Source organism: Ahaetulla prasina, chromosome 3, assembly GCF_028640845.1.
Source record: "Ahaetulla prasina isolate Xishuangbanna chromosome 3, ASM2864084v1, whole genome shotgun sequence".
NCBI lineage: Eukaryota > Metazoa > Chordata > Lepidosauria > Squamata > Colubridae > Ahaetulla > Ahaetulla prasina.
The window spans coordinates 177715412-177735339 of record NC_080541.1 but is presented as its reverse complement, the minus strand read 5'-3'; the positions used below and the strand labels follow the sequence as shown (position 1 = coordinate 177735339).

Below are 19928 nucleotides of genomic sequence, written 5' to 3'. Positions count from 1 at the left end.
CTCTGCTATATTTTTATTTTTATACAGTTTGTTATCAGATCAGAACAATTAATTCTCTTTGAATACGGCTAACTATTGTTATACTGCCTATAAAATTAGGCACCACCAATTGTTATATTTTCTCTGTTCATTTTCATTTTATTTTTAATGCATTTGTTTACAAATGTGATCAATGACTAACAAAAAACATTCCATTCATTAATTAATAAAATAAAAAACAAAAAAAATCATTCATAAGCATGTACACATACACAGACATTTATCAATTTTCTAGGTTTAGATTTTTGTTTCATGTTGGAAATTGAACGCATGTACTATTTTAGAAACTTTTGAGTTAGTCTAGTGAAAGCTCGTATGGATTTTGGATTTATTACTTTGTAATTCTTATTCACTTTTTTTTAATGAATGAAGTAGTAGTTAATCCACTCTAAGACAAAGACTATTGCAGGGGTTATGCTGAATTATTACAAGGGAGTAGTAATAAGTTGATTGGTTGCAGCTAATAAGCAATAATTAAAATGTAAAAAAAAGTTTGTGGTTTGAAATGTTTATTTGCAAGATTGTTAAAATATGCCTATAGTAGCTTTTGATTAACGTGCACTATTAAAAGCCACAGAGACTAAAATGAAAGAGATCTAATGAATAGCTTGACAGTAGAAGAAGCTTTGTGATAATTATTACCTTTTCCCTTCTGGAATCTTAATGTACTTTCTGTTCCAGATTATGCATATTACTCTAAACAAACACCAATATTAAACCTCTGCTTCTTTTTTATTTCTCTTCACATATGCATAGTTGCATTTGATGAGTTTAATTATGAACGGGGAGTTTAAGGAAACATTAAGATGGGAATTTTAGTTCTGTTAGCTTCCTGAAAATCTTTTTCCATTTCTTCTTCATCTCCCTCCCTCCCTCCCTTTCGCTCTCCCTCTCCCCACCTATCCCTTCCTCCCTCCCTCTCTCTCCCCCTCCCCCTCTCATACACACATCCCTCTATAAAAGGCAATTTGGAAAAATTAAATTTTCCGTGACACTGTATAAGCACATTGAACCTAGGCATAGCACTGCCTTTAGCACCCATTGTATGAACAAAAGTCATTTGAAGGTTGAATTGAAAGCACCATCAGTGACAGTGTTGTTAAATCCACATTTATAGATAGCAGTCTGGTTCCAAACTATGAGGAAATGGTTGAAATGGCAGAAAATTGCTTTATGTTTAATTAACCTTAAAGGTTGAGAACTGCAAAATAACATATATGTAAAGGTAGTACTGTACTATATGCACAAATTGGGCAGGGTGAAATATGTGTGTGTGTGTGTGTGTGTGTTTGTGTGTGTGTGTGTGTGTGTGTGTGTGTGTGTGTATTTTGGGGAATTAATTATTTTTTGCTGCTAGAAGAGATGTATTTGTGATGTATTGATTATTATTTTTTAGATTACTTCGAGTCATAAACAGGCTGAAAATGTAACATTTACTAGGTGTCTCTTGCAGCATTATATTCATTATATTTGTTGGCCTTTCCCTCCTTCCATAAAGCTTTTGCCTTTAGAAATGTAAGTTTTGGCAACCAATTGAATTACTATGGCTTTTTTGCTAAGTGGTGTGTGTTTGAATCTCATAATAACTTGGTGTGTACATTTCAGCACATTAATGCCTGAATGGATTGAAAAATCAGGTAGCAGAGTCAGTAAATATTTTATTTTACTGAAGGCCTTCTCAAGGGACTGAACATTCTGCATTCCCTTTAGATATCTTGCAAGGTCAGTTAAAGACAGCAGTCTGGAAAGAAAGTGAATAACATAAATAGCAAATCACTGACTTTCCTGGAGAGCAGATGGAAAGTGCTACTTATGAGAGGTCTTTCCGTTTACCGTCAGCAAAATTCTTCATTATAAAAGGCTACTTTCTTTTGTAAGGTACATAACTCATTGAGGTTGATCTTCTCTTATAATCTAGGTTTATCTCTAATCACTCTGTTAATAGCAAACAATTCCCTTGCTGAAGTAGATATAAAAATTGTGAGCTATAATTGAGATATAAGGAATACCACTTGTAATTTGTGGCAGTAGGACCTTCAATAACATGCTTTTTAAAAGCTATACTCAGGTTTTGTGTTTTATAGATAGCTTCTCTTTCATCTCACAGATGACTTGGGGGAAAAAAAGGAACAGATTTTTTTTTCAAGTATATCTTATTTCACTTGTAGTACATATGCTGCTATAAGAATGTGAGCCATCTATTATCTACTGAATTGCGGCAGGATACACATTATAGGATAAATAATACAACTGCATACAAAGTCTTTCAAAATGTGTTTTTTTATATATATTCTGTATTCTTGTTCTATTGTCGTGGGTTACCGTACTTTTCAGAGTATAAGACACACTTTGCCCTCCCCCCCAAGAGGGTGGCAATCAGTGGTGCTATTCAGCTGGTTCGATCCATTTCGGGTGATATGGTAGCAGCAGCTGCAGGAGGCTCCGCCCAGACGTCAACACATCCCATTTTTGATGCTCTGAACATGCGCAGAAGGTGCTACGCATGCATAGAAGGTCCTACGCATGCGTGTAGGTGGTGCGTGCACTCCCATTTGTGAACCGGTAGCAAAGGTAAGTGAATACCACCCCTAGTGGCAATATTGGTGTGTCTTATACACTGAATACATCCATCTTTGTCCTTCGGAAACCCCAACCCGCTCGTCCCATTTTTGAAAAAAACAACAACAAACAGGCCCATTTTTCACAAAAACAGGATGTGCAGAGGGTTTGAGAGGCCTGCAGAGTGCTCCTGGGGGCTGGGGTTTGGGAGGCAAAAAATGGGCCTGTTTTTTTGCAACTATGGCGTTTTTGTCCTCCCCAGGCCCCAGGAGACTCTGCAGACCTCCTAAGCACTGAACGTGCCCCATTTTTGTGAAAAATGGGCCCGTTTTTGGCCTCCCAAACCCCCCATGCGTCATATTTTTGCCCTCCCCGGCCCCCAGGAGCACTCTGTAGGCCTCCCAAACCCTCTGCGCATCTCATTTTTGCGAACAACATGCAGAGGGTTTGGTTGGCTTGCAGAGTGCTCCTGGGGGCCGGGGAGAGCAAAACCTTTTCTTTTCTTGTTTACCTCTTTGAAATCTTGGTGCATCTTATACTCCAGTGCATTTTTAAAAAAATAGTATTTATTGAACATTTAAAACACAATACAAAAGTACAACACAGAAAAAAAAACATAAATAAACAACAACATAACATTTATTTTCCACTAATAACACCTTTTCTATATTGGTATCTCTATCATAACAAGCATATTTACAAAAATTCTAATTCTAGATATCTCTATCTTAAATTACATCCTTATTTATATTATAATTACCGTATTTTTCAGAGTATAAGACAGTATATTCCGGTGAGTATAAGACGCACCTTAGTTTTTGGGGAGGAAAATAAAAAAGCTGATTGGCAGGTGGATTGGCCTCCCGGAATACCCCCAATCAACTGTTCCCAGAGGTGAATTTTAGCAACAGGTTCCTTGGTTGTGAAAAGCTTTTTTTGGCTTTTTTTCCTTGCTCTGAAACTCCATTTCAGAAAAAACTTTTTTCTGCCTCTGAAAGCCTCCAAAACAGAACTTCAGAAAAAAAGCCTCTGAAGCTCCATTTGGGACTTTTTTTCCTAAGCTCCTTGGAGCTTTTTTCAGCCTCTGAAAAGCTTTGAGAAGCTGGGCAGGGCTACATTCGGAGTATACCCAGATTTTCACCCTCTTTTTGGAAGGAAAAAGGTACGTCTTATACCCTGAAAAATACGGTACCTCTGTTCATAGTTCAATTTCATATTCTATATTTCTTCAACCGTTTTGCTCCAGTGCATCTTATAGTCTGAGAAATACGGTAATTAAAATTCTATAAAACTTCCTTGTGGGAGAAATCCTTATTTTTGTTGCTGCCTTTTGTTGCTGCCTTCTACAAAAGGCCCATCAGAAAGAGGATATTACTTACACACACACACAAACACACACAAACACACACACACACACACACACACAGTTTCCATGAGATAAGAGAGAAGTATCTCACCAATGCAATTGGTAACAAATGGTAGAAGTACTTTCATGAATAATATAGGACTGGTGAGGAGAAGTTACTTTTGTACTTTATTTGTGGCAGAATCCAAAAATACAGGAGTGAAAAATGCCCAATTTTTCTCCTACAAGCAGGCATTTTGCAGAAACTGTTAGTATTTGTTTTGTGCTGCTTTTGTTTCTCAGGACAATCAGAGAGAACAGGAAGAAACTAATCTTCCTGAAATTGTATGATTCTTCTGCCTTGCTATGGGTCTGCTGCAAACGTCCAGTACAAGGACTAATAGCCCTGTCTTCCCTCCACTCTCAGGCTACCAAACTGGGAAAGGAGAGGTAGTGGCCACAAGTAACAGCTTGACTATTGAGTTGAATCAAAATATGTTGGTCCTGGATCTCAGGATGAAATGAAACAGATGAAACAGGAACAGTTGTTACAGGTCTTCTATAGTAACACACTCTCAAATGATTTAAAGACAAAAACTTTAAGGAAAATATGAAATTATGATCCTGTTTCACCCTTTAGGAGTCTTGTGTATTCATTCTAAAATTTCATTATCTGATTTATTTCTTAAAATCTATCGATATTTTTTATTGATTTCGTCTCCCAACTTTTAAACGGATGGAACTTCCATCTCTCAGAAGTTCTCTGTATTGTTGAAAATAATTACGGTTCTCTCTTGATTTTCTTTCTTAAAAGATTCCGTTTTCAGTTGAGGCACATACTGCTCTTTATTTGTTTCTATGACAATACAGAGGAAAGTTGCAGAGGAAATAATTTCAAAGAGACAACAACTGATACGGTTCAAGAGAAACTGGTATATCACATAACTGAACATCAGTTAGCAAAGTTTTTTCCCTCCCAAGGATTTTGTTCTTTTGTTCAGCCAGATCTATAATCCATAACCAAGAATAATAACAGACTGAAGAATTGCAGGTCAATGAAAATGAATGAACTGCGATTTATGCTTGTCACTGTTATTATATTACCTGTTTGCATAAATCTTTTGTATTGTTAGAATGAACTGATGACATTCTGGAAAACTCCAACATAGTTTTGAAAGTGGATCTTTCTCTCTTCTGAGTTGGAAATGTTTTAAAAATTCTACTCAAATAGATATTGATTATGCATATATGCCAGAAAACTGTAGAAACTTTAAATATAAGTCATTACATGAAAAGTCTGCTTCTTTCTGCTATCCTGTAATATTCAGAAAACCATCAAAATGAATGAGTCAAGACCTTAATGCTCAGTTAAAATTATTTCCTGAACCATTTCTTTAATGATTTTGCATCCCTCCAGGAAGATAAGATAAGTATTAGCAATTGTACTAAAAATTGCATTGTCATAGCTAAACCGCTTACTTACTAAATTATTTTATCCATTTATATGTGTATCTTGCAAGAGACAAGGGAAAGAGCACCAACTAATAAAGCCATAAAGTGGCTTATTTACTTTTTATTCTTTGTGAAGTGCAAATTTGCCCACTGTGATTAATAAACCATAATTTCTTTCTTATAATATCGTCCAGCATGCAAAGGCAAAAACAGCAATCTTGAATTTTCAGCAGTTTGTTTTTCTTGGTGTGAATAGAATCTTGTGAACATAAAAGATCTTAGATAATAAAAATCTGGTTTAATTATTTCTAAAGCCTCATTTATTGCTCCCTGAAATTTATCTGTATTGTTTTCATTGATGTTAATTGAATATATGCTGTGACTGATGTAGGAAAATTTGGTACATTTTGCAATACCTGTTAAACCTTTTTCAAGCACTTGTTTATACATTAAGAAATCAGGAAACATATTGTAAAGCATATCCAATACATATATAAAAAGAAGAATTAAGCGGTCACTGTGTTTATATCATACAGTTCTGACTTCTTATATCAAATTTTATATCCCCTTGGCCTTCTGTGGCTTATTATATAGAATATTTGAATAGTTCAATTTTTTATAGAGAGTCAATTTACAAGGTTCTAAACTCTTGTCAGTGAGGCACCACCTCATTCTAGGGGACTTCTATTAAATGCTCCTAATTGCATTAGCCTAATAGCCATAATGATTCTTTCTTTATTTTACCGTAGTCTGACATGAAACACAATTCAGGGCTCTCCATTGTTCCTAAACCCATGAATACTTTAGCATTCTCAAAGATACGGAAAAGTTCTTTCCCCATCAAAGACGTAACAAACTGTAACCAATAATTATTGTTGCCCAAATGTTCCTGAATATAAACATGCTATAAAGATTGTACTTTCCTACTTCATAGCATATTGCTACTATTGTTATCACTAACAATTCTAAATGCATCAATATCAGGGAAAAGCAAGTATTCTGCCATGGAATGAGAGGAAAAATAGGAATTAAGCCTAATGAAGTTATAATAAGAAGCATCATTCATTGTTTACATGTGAACTGTTTATTCATCATGTAGGATCAAGGTGAGAGAGGAGTCTATGACATTTTAAAGTATTGTTCCATAACAAAGCTTTTCCTCTCTGCTAGAACTGTGATTTTGTACCAATCAATCAACAAGCCCTTGTGGGATTTCAGATTACTCCTATAAACACTTGGTGCATTTCAATTAAGAGGGCGTGATATGCAGAACAGTTAGGTGACAAAGAGAAACCTGTGGGTTTTGTATGATCCTCAGAGCCTGGATCTTCGGTTGATGTTATGTAATGCCCGGTCCGTGGCTAATAAAGCCCCCCTGATTTGTGATCTTATTCAGGGGGAGTCCGCGGACCTTATGGGCATTACGGAGACCTGGTTGGGTCCGGAGGGGGGGGGTTCCCCTCGTTGAGCTGTGCCCTCCAGGTTTTCGAGCATTTCATCAGCCGAGGGCCCAAGGTAGGGGTGGGGGGGTGGCGGTTGTCATTAAGGAAGATCTAGAGCCGAGGGAGGCCACTGTTCCTCAGATTGCCGGTTATGAATCCCTCTATGTGAGGTGGGGCTATAGGAATCAGTTGGGCTTGTTGATCGCGTACCTGGCTCCTTGCTGCGTGACCACAGCCCTGCCCGAGCTGTTGGAGGTGCTTGCCTCCGTGGCGGTTGAGACCCCCAGACTTATAGTCATGGGGGATTTCAACTTGCCATCGGCTGGCTTGTTATCGACTGCAGCTCGGGAGTTCCAGGCTTCCATGACGGCCTTGGACCTGATTCGGGTAAATGATGGCCCCACGCACATGGGGGGAGGCATACTGGACCTGATTTATATCTCTGGACAGTGGTTAAATGATTTGGAATTAGATGACTTAGTAACCGAACCGATGTCATGGTCCGATCATTTCCTCCTTCGACTAGACTTCCGAACCGCCATCCACCATCGCAGGGAGACGGAACCTATACGGTGGTTCCATCCCAGGCGCCTGATGGACCCCGAGAGGTTCCTGACGGAGCTTGGGCCATTCCCTGAGGATCTGGCCCACGGCACGACTGAGGAACTAGTTGCGGCCTGGGAGCGGGCCGCGGCTGGGGCCTTGGACCGTGTCGTGCCTTTGCGACCTCTGACCCGGCGCAGATCTCGTTTGGCCCCTTGGTTCTCCGAGGGGCTGAGGGAGATGAAACGCCGGAGAAGACGTCTAGAGAGCACCTGGAGGTCCAGCCGTTCCGAAGCTGATCGGACACTAGTTAGGTCCTATTCTAGGACCTACCTAGTGGCAATGAGGGAGGCGAGGCGCTCATATACCTCCACCCTCATTGCGTCGGCAGATAACCGCCCGTCCGCCCTGTTTCGGGTGACCCGCTCCCTCCTTCATCAGGAGGTGCAGGATGACCCGTTGCAGGGACGTGCTGAGGAGTTTAGTGGTTATCTATACGATAAAATCGCTCAGCTCCGGGACGGTCTGGATCGAAATTGGGATGATCCAGGCGAGGGAGAGGAGACACGTCTTGTTGAGTCCATTTGGGATGAGTTTGACCCTGTGGCTCCCGAGGACGTGGACAGGCTGTTGGGGAGGCTTCACGCCACTACATGTTTACTGGACCCGTGTCCTTCCTGGCTGGTACTGGCCACTCAGGAGGTGACACGAGGCTGGCTCCAGGAGATTATCAACGCTTCTTTGTTGGAAGGGGTTTTCCCTGCCGCCTTGAAAGAGGCGGTGGTGAGACCCCTCCTCAAGAAGCCCTCCCTGGACCCAGCTATTTTGGGTAATTATCGTCCAGTCTCCAACCTTCGCTTTGTTGCGAAGGTTGTAGAGAGTGCTGTGGCGCGACAGCTACCCCAATACCTGGATGAAGCCGTCTATCTAGACCCGTTCCAGTCCGGCTTCCGACCCGAGTACAGCACGGAGACAGCTTTGGTCGCATTGGTGGATGATCTCTGGAGGGCCAGGGACAGGGGTTATTCCTCTGCCCTGGTCCTATTAGACCTCTCAGCGGCTTTTGATACCATCGACCATGGTATCCTGCTGCGCCGGTTGGGGGGATTGGGAGTGGGAGGCACCGTATATCGGTGGTTCTCCTCCTATCTCTCTGACCGGTCGCAGACGGTGTTGACAGGGGGGCAGAGGTCGACCGCGAGGGACCTCACTTGTGGGGTGCCGCAGGGGTCGATTCTCTCGCCCCTTCTGTTCAACATCTATATGAAGCCGTTGGGTGAGATCATCAGTGGCTTTGGGGTGAGATACCAGCTGTACGCTGATGACACCCAGCTGTACTTCTCCACCCCAGGCCACCCCAATGAAGCTGTTGAAGTGCTGTCCCGGTGCGTGGAAGCCGACGGGTCTGGGGGGGGAGAAACAGGCTCAAGCTTAACCCCTCCAAGACGGAGTGGCTGTGGATGCCGGCACCCCGATTCAGTCAGCTGCAGCCGCGGCTGACTATTGGAGGCAAAATTACTGGCCCCAAAGGATAGGGTGCGCAACTTAGGTGTCCTCCTGGATGAACGGCTGTCGTTTGAAGATCATTTGACGGCCGTCTCCAGGGGCCTTCCACCAGGTTCGCCTGGTTCGCAGTTGCGCCTTCCTTGATCGGGATGCCTTGTGCACGGTCACTCATGCGCTCGTTACCTCTCGCCTGGATTATTGTAATGCTCTCTACATGGGGCTCCCCTTGAAGTGCACTCGGAGGCTTCAGTTAGTCCGGATGCAGCTGCGCGAGTGATAGAGGGAGCTCCGCGTAGCTCCCATATAACACCGCTCCTGCGCAGACTGCACTGGCTGCCTGTGGCCTTTCGAGTGCGCTTTAAGGTGCTGGTTACGACCTTTAAAGCGCTCCATGGCTTAGGGCCTGGGTACTTACGGGACCGCCTGCTGTTACCACATGCCTCCCACCGACCCGTACGCTCTCACAGAGAGGGACTTCTCAGGGTGCCGTCCGCCAAGCAATGTCGGCTGGCGGCCCCCAGGGGAAGGTCCTTCTCTGTGGGGGCTCCCACACTCTGGAACGAACTTCCCCCGGGTTTACGCCAAATACCTGACCTTCGGACATTACGTCGCGAACTGAAGACGCATCTTTTTATTTGCGCGGGGCTGTCTTAAATTGAATTTTATCTTTTATCAATTTTTAAACGGGGTTTTTAGTATGGAAATTTTTTAATTTTAGGCTAATTTAAATAAGTTTTTTAAATGGTATTTTAATCTGTATATTGTATTGTTTTATCTTGCCTGTACACCGCCCTGAGTCCTTCGGGAGAAGGGCGGTATAAAAATCAAATAAATAAATAAATAAATAAATGTGCGTATATCCATTGTGCATTGTTGATGATGAGAAGATTTGGACCCGCAAAGAAAGGCGTACTTTTTAGTCCAAGGTTTCAGTTGTTTAAAAGTCCACCTCTTTATAATGAACAAATATACCTGTTGAACAAAAGTATTTTTAATAAGATTCTTTCTACAGAGTTTTGAATAAATAGTCTTGAAGAGAGCCTCAGTATCACAGATACCATATCTTTCTTACAATAATATCTCTACGTTATTTGTGATGTATTTTATGAACTTCACAGATATATAAATTATGCCTTCTATGCTAAGTTGTTGAGTAGAATATCTACAGATATAGCTTGAAGACTTACTTGGAATTACTTTTTGAGAAGCTCTTAAGGAGAAGGTTCTGATATATTTAATGTTCATTTTAATGTTTCTGGTCTCTAGTAAAATCATGCCAGGATTGCTGTATTCCCACTTAAGATGTTGCTGTTGTACTGGTTTTCCAACAACTATGGCCAGTGAATATGTGATAAGTTCATTGAGAGTGTCTTGTGTAAAGTTTTGGACCTGAGATTTGCAATTTTGATTCTATCACTTTTTTTTGGAAATTACTTATCCTTATTATGTTATATGTTTTCAGATAAAACAAGAAAAAGTAAGAAAAGATTAATAATGTGTATTTGAGATTTGGTGAAGAGAAATTGTATGGTAATAATGGAATGGACATAATGTTATATAACGTAATACATATTAATACAATACAACACAATACAGTATATAAGTAGTATTTTCAAAGATACCCAGGCCTGAATTGTGTATCAAATACAGCTTTAATATAGCTAATAAACTCTGCAATGATTTAAGTAGTGGATAGTACTAAGTCACTACTGCGACAATAATTCTCTATCTTCCTCTGATTTTACCATCTAAAACAGTCATTATGCTTTCATTCCTCCCATATTGCCATGCTTAACTATCCCATTCATCAGTGTGTACAAGATAAGAGCTATGTATTTTAACCTTTGTGCAAATACTCTGTTCCTTCCATTTTTTTCTGATATTATATTTAGCTTTTCTACCTGTTACTCAGTTGTGTAACCTATTTGCTAGGCCATTTAAAGAGACACTTCAAGTCTACATATTAGACGTAATTTTCAATCTGCTGTTTCTCATAGTTTTGAAATATAACTTCTATCATCCTCAAATTGAATGGATTATTATTTTATAGAAAAATTGAATGGCACTAGGTTATGGAAAGCTGTTTTTAGACATTCTCATAAGGTTGATTACTAAGCAAACACATCCATCTATCTATTTATCTATCTAATTTATCTATTCACTCAAGAATTCATTCAACATTGTATATGCTGCCACATTTATGTAATTCAAGGTGTAAATGGTAAATTCTATTTCTTCCGCTTTGTTTGAATAAACAAATAGTTTCTACATATTTTTTCCATTTTCATTTTGTGAGGTTTTGTAAAATGATTCTGAAGTTCTCCAATCTGTCCAATTGTTTCTTTTTCTTTAGCAAAAAGTTGGTAGAATTTCAAACGAACTTGTGCATATTTTTTGTTAGTTAATAAATACTTTTTAAAACTATAATAGCTTCCTTAAATACATTAGGAGAATTAATTCTGATCGATACTATATTTTTAATTTTTATGTATTTTGCATAATTGGTAATCCAGAAGAATTGAAAGCAGAATGAAAACTATCAACTATAATTGGAATCTATCATAATGTGCTTTTAGAAGATATATTACTTAATAAACTGCTTCAGCCAATAATCTATCTAGCCCAGGGATCAGCAACCCACGGCCTCAGCCCTCTGCTGTGGCTCCCTGTAGGCTGTTCCCACCAGTAGCTGGCCCCACCCCACCTCTCCCAGTCATTCTTCACCTGGCCTGAGAAGGTAAGGGTGATGGTGGGGATGGAAACTCGCTCCACATTCCAGGGCAGGAATAAAGCACCCTTGTACTTGCCTTTATGTGACAACAGCATTCCGCCTTCATTGCAGTACATTTGCACTCTAAGCAGCCATCGCCTCCTCCCACTTTGGGCTTGGAGCTGTAAGCTGCTTCGGGCTTGAAGCTGCTGCCATGTCCATGGCCTGTCCGCTGCTTTTGCATGCCTTGCGCAGCACAATGAAATTGTGCTCTTCCTGGAGCCCATTATGCTATGGAGGCACAATGCAACCCTGCCCCACTTGCCCCTGGCAACAGCAGCAGCATCGGCCATGGCGTGGGTCGGGCCATTGTCTTGGGGCAGAGAGCAGGTCGCGTGTCTCCCCAAGACCAAGGCACATCTAACACCAACAAGGGCCGGAAGAAGTGTGAGACCCAGCAAGAGATGAGACAGAGTTTATCATTTTCACAAGTTGCTCTATGCCTCACTCAAGATCAGGATTTTTATTAGCTTTGCTGTTGGAGATTTTATCTCCACTCCCTTCCCAGGTATCTGAATATCTTGTAAGATGATGCAATCTTGCCCAGATTTTATATGAATAGTTCAGACCTGCAAATGCTTTTATAGAAGCTGCATTAGCTTCTGGGTCCTTCTGAATATTTTTGCCTTAGATCCTGATGAAACTGGCTGAAAGGAATTTACTCCCAGAGTTAGCTTTAGATTTTAGAATTTATTTATTTGTCAAATCCAAATAGCCACTCAGCTCACCAAAGGTGACTCTGGGTGGCATACAACAATGAGAGAACACTATATAAAAACTATAGATGTAAAACATAAAAATCCACATTAATAAAGTAGCCACCCGGCATTTCCTGCTGCAGTCTGTCGGGCAGCGAGACCCAGCTAGAGAGAATGAGGTGCCGAAGAATCAGAATCAGAGAGAGAGAGAGAGAGAGAGAGGTGAACAACATTTTTACAGAACTACAGATACGTTGAGGCCTTTGGGGCAGGAGGTGAGGCGAGGCCAGGTGTGACAAGAGGTGGCTGGGAAAGGAGGGGTGAGGCAGGGGCAGGCAGAGCTGGGTGGGAGTGAGTGATGTTGAGTTGGCCACACCCACCCAGGTTTTGTGGTTTCTCGTGTTTTCTTTTCTGTGGGAAACAGGTCCAAATGGCTCTTTGAGTGTTTAAGTTGCCAATCCCGATCTAGCCCAATATTGTTGATGCTGAATAAAGGGATCCATTCTACCTTAGGGAATGCAGTTTTAATTTTAAAAAATTGGTTAACAAAATGGAAGTTTTTAGGTAAGAGTAGAAGAAAAATATATAGTTGGTCTAATGTTCATAACTTATCATGTGTTATGTTAATGTTCATAACTTATCATGAAAAACTTCATGATAACTTATCATGAAATAACTTATCATGAAAAACTTCACTTGATTAAGGCAGGATCCTTTAAAAGTTACATTAAATTAAATTTAGCACAAGAAAGAAAGTGCCAGAATATTTGTGAGGCGTGCATGATAGTCTTCAATCTTAGCTCCACTGACTAATTTGTGGAGGGTAAACTTTAATCTGCTATTAAAGTTGTAGTTGATAGATCTCTAAATTAAATTGAATAAAACACATACTCCTAGAGCTCACATAGAAAGCAATAAATGGTGTTTGAGAGAGCAGAACTAGGAAATGACATTTAGGTAACATGCAGTTCATTAGTTGTTTTTTAGTAGATGTTATAGCCATCTTGATGCTGAAAGAAAATCATAAATCTGTTTGGCTGAAGATCAAAATTGAATTTATTTTCTGAGGGTGTCATAAAATATGGAAGTATATTTCAGATGTACTGAATAGTTACAGCTGAAGACTCGATTGTCATCTGTGCAAAATTTGGTTATTATTACCTGAAGATAGATAATGCTAGTAGATAGTTAATTGGCCATACTTGCAAGAACCATATTTTACAAAGATATCTATGATCTAGTGATCTGTGATTAAACTCTCTTTCATCTCTAAAATAATTAATAGGAGAAATAAAACGACTTTCCAGAGCTCAGTCTCATGGGTAAGACATTGTATTCTTCACCATATTATTTTATTGATTTTCAGTCCTCTCAAAACTATTTGTCATGTAGGAGAAAACTGGATAGCCATATACTTTTCACTATGGACAAATGATAGTAGGGAGCAATACATTTAAACAGCATTTGCTTTGGTTTCAGTATAATTCTCTGTCATTTCTTTACATATCATTGTTCCCATTGATTTAAAAATTGCAGTTGTTCATCCTCCAGAACCATCTGTAAATACTGTATCTCCATTCACTTTTGAGAAATAGCATGGATACCATTCCTGCTACCTGCATGAGAAAACATATCATCTGAAAATATCTGTAACGATTACAAAAGCCAGTGGTTGTGAACTGTAATATTTACCTTGAAATAAAGAACTATAAAAGACCTACAAAACCTAGTAAATAGACAACATTTGCAGTTAACATAAGTTCTCTGGAACAAGGCATCTTCTCATTGAAATGGGAAATGCCCCTAGCTTTTTCAAAAATTGGAGTTGTTGTTTTTTTGTTGTTGTTGTTGTTTTTTCGGGGGGGTTGATTAATTTGTTTTTTCTTTGGTTACAGGAATACATTTGCATGTGTGACACTGGATGTATTGACCACTTTCTCTATTTGGAATATGAAGCCTAACTTCAGCATCTCAACATTTGTTGTGGTAGCAGCAATTTTGTGCTCCTTGATGTCATCAACAGAGGCAGATAGTAAGTAATTTCCTGATGGAAATATATTATGATTAGGATCATTGTAAGATTGTTTCATAAAAAGTTGGCTTTCAAACGATAGAATGTAAAGGTAAATCATCAATTTTTAGTTTGTATGATGCTAGCAAACAAATCATAAACTTACCATAAGTATATTGAATTCCTTCATTGTCTTTCATTATTAAATTTAAGCTCAGTGTGCATGGATACCAGGACAATTCTTGATTACAGATTTTGTCCAATATCATGTTTTCATTCTTTTAATGTTGTTTCTTTTCTTGGTAATGTAATAAATTTTTCACATGCAGAGTATTCTTGTCTTTTATATAGTTTTTGTGCTCCCATTTAGGATTCACTGACCAAGAAAAAAAAGAAAGAAATTTTTTTTTTCATAGTTAGCTACAATATAGAAATCTTTACCTATTTTAGTAACCCCTTTTCTTTTGAATGGTAATTATATATTGTATTATCTGTTTAGGAAATTGATTATGAGCACATTTTAATCACCAATCATGGAAGTAATTGGGTTTATATAGTAGTACATGTGTTCTTAAAGCCTTTTACTTTCTGCACTGAATGGCATATGAATACATATACCAACTGTATATTTACATATATGTACCTACACATACAATTTGTATATACAGTTAAATTATCATTCAGTGTTCGACTAACTACAGAGAATCTGCATGTGCCCCCTAAGAGTAGGGAAGACTTTGAGACTATTGACAGGATCTGAGAGAGGATGAGAATTGCACTAATTTATAGATGTTTATAATGACCAGAATTTCATGTGATAGCTCAGTCTCAGAAGATGTTGTGGAATTTTAGCTTAGAGCCCTGGCAATCACTAAGAATTTATTCATTGTAATGGTTTAATTGTTCCACTAATATGAATCAGATGATAATATTTTATGATGTTCATCTGCAACAAATATAATGACATGCATCTGATTAGGAAAAATCAAAAGATACAGGATTGGAGAGTTCTGCTTAGTGACAATGCATGTGACATGGATTGAGGAGGATTGACTGATGACTAGATGAACATGAATAGGCAATGTCATGGAGCAGCTAGAAAGACTAATGCAGTCTTTACTTGTATAACAAAATAACTGCAACTTCTCGATCATGAAAAATAATACTTTGTACTCTGTGCTAGATAATTTGTACTTGGAATACAGTCTCCAGTTCTGGGCATTGCAGTTTAAATGGACATAAAGAAACTGTAGTAGACTCAGATAAATATTACCAAGATAAAAAGGATTTGGAAACCAAATCTTATGAAGAACCGTTAATGGAACTGCATACAGGTACAAGAGGAAGCAGAGTTCTTTTTTGCTGAAACTAAGAGCGGGATAAGGACCAATGGGATGTAATGAAAAGAATTGAAATGTAGGCTTAATATAAGAAAGTATATCCTCATGTTGAGAATTGTTTAGTAATGGAATGAATCTCTATGTCAATCCTTGCTATCAATCAATCATCTATCTCAAGATGAGGAAAATATCCAATTCCCCTTCCTCCTCCTATTTTGCCAACAATAACACTGTGAGATCAGTTGGGATGAGAAAGAGTGACTGACCCAAAGTCACCCAGCTGGCTTTCACAGCTAAGGCGGGTCTACAATTTATAGTCTCCTGCTTTCGAGCCTGCATTTACTGCATTTGGTGGGAAAAAAATACCAAAAGTTGGATTCACATTATTTGCTATATTCATTGATTTCAAATGTGTGTTTGAATGTGTTCCTAGATCAAGGATTGATGCAAATTTTAAAATTCCATTGGGGATAGATGCTTGCTCCTGCTGCTGAGTAAATTTATAAAAGTTCAAGATTAAACCTTCATTGCCGTATCCAGGGAGATTACAACAGAGAAATCATTATTCACAGAGGGGTTAAGCAGGATTGCATCCTTCACCCTTATTATATAATTTGTATATTAAAACTGTATGATTAGGTTAAAGAGCCTTGCAAACCAGCCTCTAAAGCCAATAAACACATTGTGATATTTCGTGTGTGAATGATGCAGCATTGCTACTTGATACACCAATTGGTTTAAAATGAACTCTGTGCACTTTATCTGACTATTGTCAAGATGAAACATTAGAGATAAATTATTCTGAAATTAAGATCCTGGGGTTTGCTAAATGTCTTAAACTGCCTACTTAGCTGGATGGATATAAGATTGAGCAAATTAAAACCTTTAAATATTTGGGAATAGTAATTTGGGAGTGTTTTAGGATTATAATGTTCAAAATGCTCCCAAATTGGCTAGTGCCCTGTGATCATTCTGAAGGGGCACTATTTAGATCACCTATTTCTCCCTATGCACTGCTTAGAGAATCCAAGCAATGGGTGTTAACTTTGTCTGATTGGCCAGAGACTGAGTTGAAATTTGTTTGGCTACACCTCTTCCTCCTGGTTGGGGTCCAGTTTTTTAATTCAGTTGGCTTAGAGAGACTTAAAATCGTTATCTCCATTGCTTGGACTTTGCTTAATATTGCAATTAAAAACAAAAGCCCCATTGCAGCAAGACTTCCTTTCCCATGATGACAGCGGCTTGTCGGTTCTCACCCAGCTGGGCACTGCTCAGCAAAGCTGCTCGGCAAGGTAGCAGTGGTTTTTTCTTCTGGCAGGCCAGCACAGCATGGGGAGTCAGTGCCCTCCTTCACAGACTGAGAATTCGGTTCCGCATGAATAGTACACAGCAAATTGTACACAGCAAATCGTGGTGTCTGTTTCATGCCCACAAGAGATCGAAGATCGTGACCGTTTTGCCGGTTTCACATCATTCTCCCTGGAGCATACTGCGGCTTAGTCAGTGCCATTGAAGCCATGGTGTCGGCTTCGTGCCATTCTGCCACACTCCACCGCAGTAGTTACTGGCACTCACGAGCCATTTTGTCGGTTTGGCACAGTAGGAACCCTTGAGCCGATAGACGTAAGCTTATCAGAAGATCTCATTCCTGGGGAGAGACATATTGGGGCCCAGGAGGAAAGCCTCAATTGGATTGTGTTCCACTCCAGACCTCATACCAACTCCAGCACATGGGCTGTTCAGCCTTTCAAAATGGAGGATCGCAGTCAGTCTCAATCCAGCAATTCTACCTCCTCCTCCCCCAGACATCAGGCCTTGGAGGCTCTGGCCCCCAAAAGGAGATCAACATCCAAGGGACCTTCCAACAGGTCCAAAACCTCTGCTCCAAGGTCCATTTCCTCAGCATCGGAAAAGGATGTTAGGAGAAGACAAAGGGCATTAGAAAAGCACTTTGCCAAAGCCCAGAAAATGGCGGAGGCTAACAGGCAACCTGCATTCCAGACAACAGAAGGGAGACCTTACTGTCTCAGAAAGAGAAGTCTTACCTCAGGTCCATCAGGTGGATCAGTTTGACTGGTCTCCCAATGTCTCAACTGGGAGGCAGGAGTTTCATGCACCTGACCACACAGGGGACAGGGATTTCCCATCTGGTGCAATAAATTTAGAACCGGGGCCCACTTCTCATCAGAGGTCTTCCTGTACTTCTGCCACTTTTACCCCTACCGCAGCAGGGCCCCGTCCGGAAGAAGGTCAATGGCCTACATTGTCACAGGAAATGTATGACATGATTGTGCAAACTATTTCAAAGGGCATTGATGCGGCCCTCATTCAATGGGTATTTTGGTCTCTGTGATGACCAGGGCGTGACACAAAGGCAACATAGCCAGAGAACCAATATGAGTCCCTTTATTATCACCAACTGTGCCCCCAATGTTCCTTTCAACTCTCCTGCCTGGAGAGAGCTCTTCCACGAACCTGTAATAGTTTTTGGCTGGCAATACTTCAGTCCCAAACGTTGTAAGCAAAAAACTTCTAACAAAAAATCCAAAGGCAAGACAAGGTAATTAATCCGGCAGGGCAAGCAAAATAAGGAATTCCACAAGTAAAGTAGCATGGCAATAAATCAAATCAGTTGGGAGGATGCCAGGATTCAAAGAAACACCAGATAAACTCAGTGTTTGTTCCTGACAAATGTCCTTCCCATTTGCCTTTCCTTTTAAACTCCATCAGCACCTGTGCCTTGTAAAGAGGATCGGGTCCCTTTCCTCCCTCTTAAGTCACACAACCTACATTGCTCTCTTCTCCATTCCTCCCTGTGTTGCCTAGGATGAGGACGGGTGAGCCTTGGTCTTCATCTGAACCCCCTCCCCCCTGCTCTGCCCAGCCTGACTTTGCTGTTCTCCAGTTTTTTCCACAGCCAATGGATCCACTCTCTCACTCTCTGTCAGCCGTTCCTCTTCCCCTTCAAATTCAGACTCAGATGGGGGGCATGACAGCCCCATTGCCATTGACTGAGCCCAGTCAACGGGCCTTTCACCCAATGGGTCACCTTGACAGGGAATATATCCAGGAGCTGATAATTGAGTAAACTGAGAATATAAAAAAGAGATCAGTTGATTGAATATAGACTTATGCTTTGTTGTTAGTTGCGGAGTCGTGTCTGACCCATCACGACCCATAGACAATGTTCCTCCAGGCCTGCCTGTCCTCTACCATCTTCTGGAGTCCATTTAAGCTGATGCCGACTGATTCAGTGACTCCATCCAGCCACCTCATTCTCTATTGTCGCATTCTTCTTTTTCCCTCAATCTTTCCCAGCATTAGGCTCTTCAGTGAGTCCTCCCTTCTCATTAGGTGCCCAAAGTATTTCAGTTTCATCTTCAGGATCTGACCTTCTAAGAAGCAGTCAGGGTTGATCTCCTCTAGGACTGACTTGTTTGTTTGCCTTGCATTCCAAGGGACTCACAGGAGTCTTTTCCAGCACCAGAGTGCAAAGGCCTCAATTCTTTGGTGCTCAGCCTTTCTTATGGTCCAACTTTCACAGACGTACATTGCAACTGGGAAAACCATAGCCTGGACTATACGCACTTGGACTACTGTGATATTGAATGGTTTGCCTTGGATTCGAACTGAGATCATTCTTTCATTTTGGGGATTGTATCCCAGTATTGCTTTTCCTACTCTTTTATTGATTATGAAGGCTATTCCATTTCTTCTGAGGGATTCTTGCTTGCAGTAGTATACCTGATGGTCATCTGAATTAAATTCACCCATTCCTGTCCATTTTAGTTCACTGATTCCTAAGATGTCGATGTTCAGTCTTGTCATCTCTTGTTTGACCACATCCAGCTTGCCTTGATTCATGGATCTTACATTCCAGGTTACTATGGAGAAAAAATCTTTGCAGCATCGGACTTCCCTTTCACCATCAGATGCAGCCACAGCTTAGCATCCTTTCAGCTTTGGCCCAGTCGCTTCACTCTTTTTGGCGCTACTAGTACTAGCCCTTTGCTCTTCCCCAGTAGCATATTGGACACCTTCTGACCTGAGGGGCTCATCTTCCAGCATCATATCTTTTTTCCTTTTGTAACTGTCCATGGGGTTTTCATGGCAAAGATACTGGAGTGGGTGGCCATTTCCTTCTCCAGTGAATCATATTTTGTCAGAACTCTCTGCTATGACCTGTCCATCTTGGGTGTCCCTGTATGGCATAGCTCATAGCT

The 19928-nt window shown here is 40.4% G+C and overlaps 1 protein-coding gene across 1 annotated transcript in view; it reads left to right on the top strand.

Moving 5' to 3' along the window:
- The window catches only part of PTPRF (protein tyrosine phosphatase receptor type F), a 609016-nt gene that overhangs the window by 235761 nt on the left and 353327 nt on the right, over positions 1-19928 (top strand). Inside the window, exon 3 of the mRNA XM_058175103.1 lies at positions 14250-14386. Coding sequence (XP_058031086.1) covers positions 14250-14386 — 137 coding nt within the window. The remainder of the gene's footprint in view (positions 1-14249; positions 14387-19928) is intronic.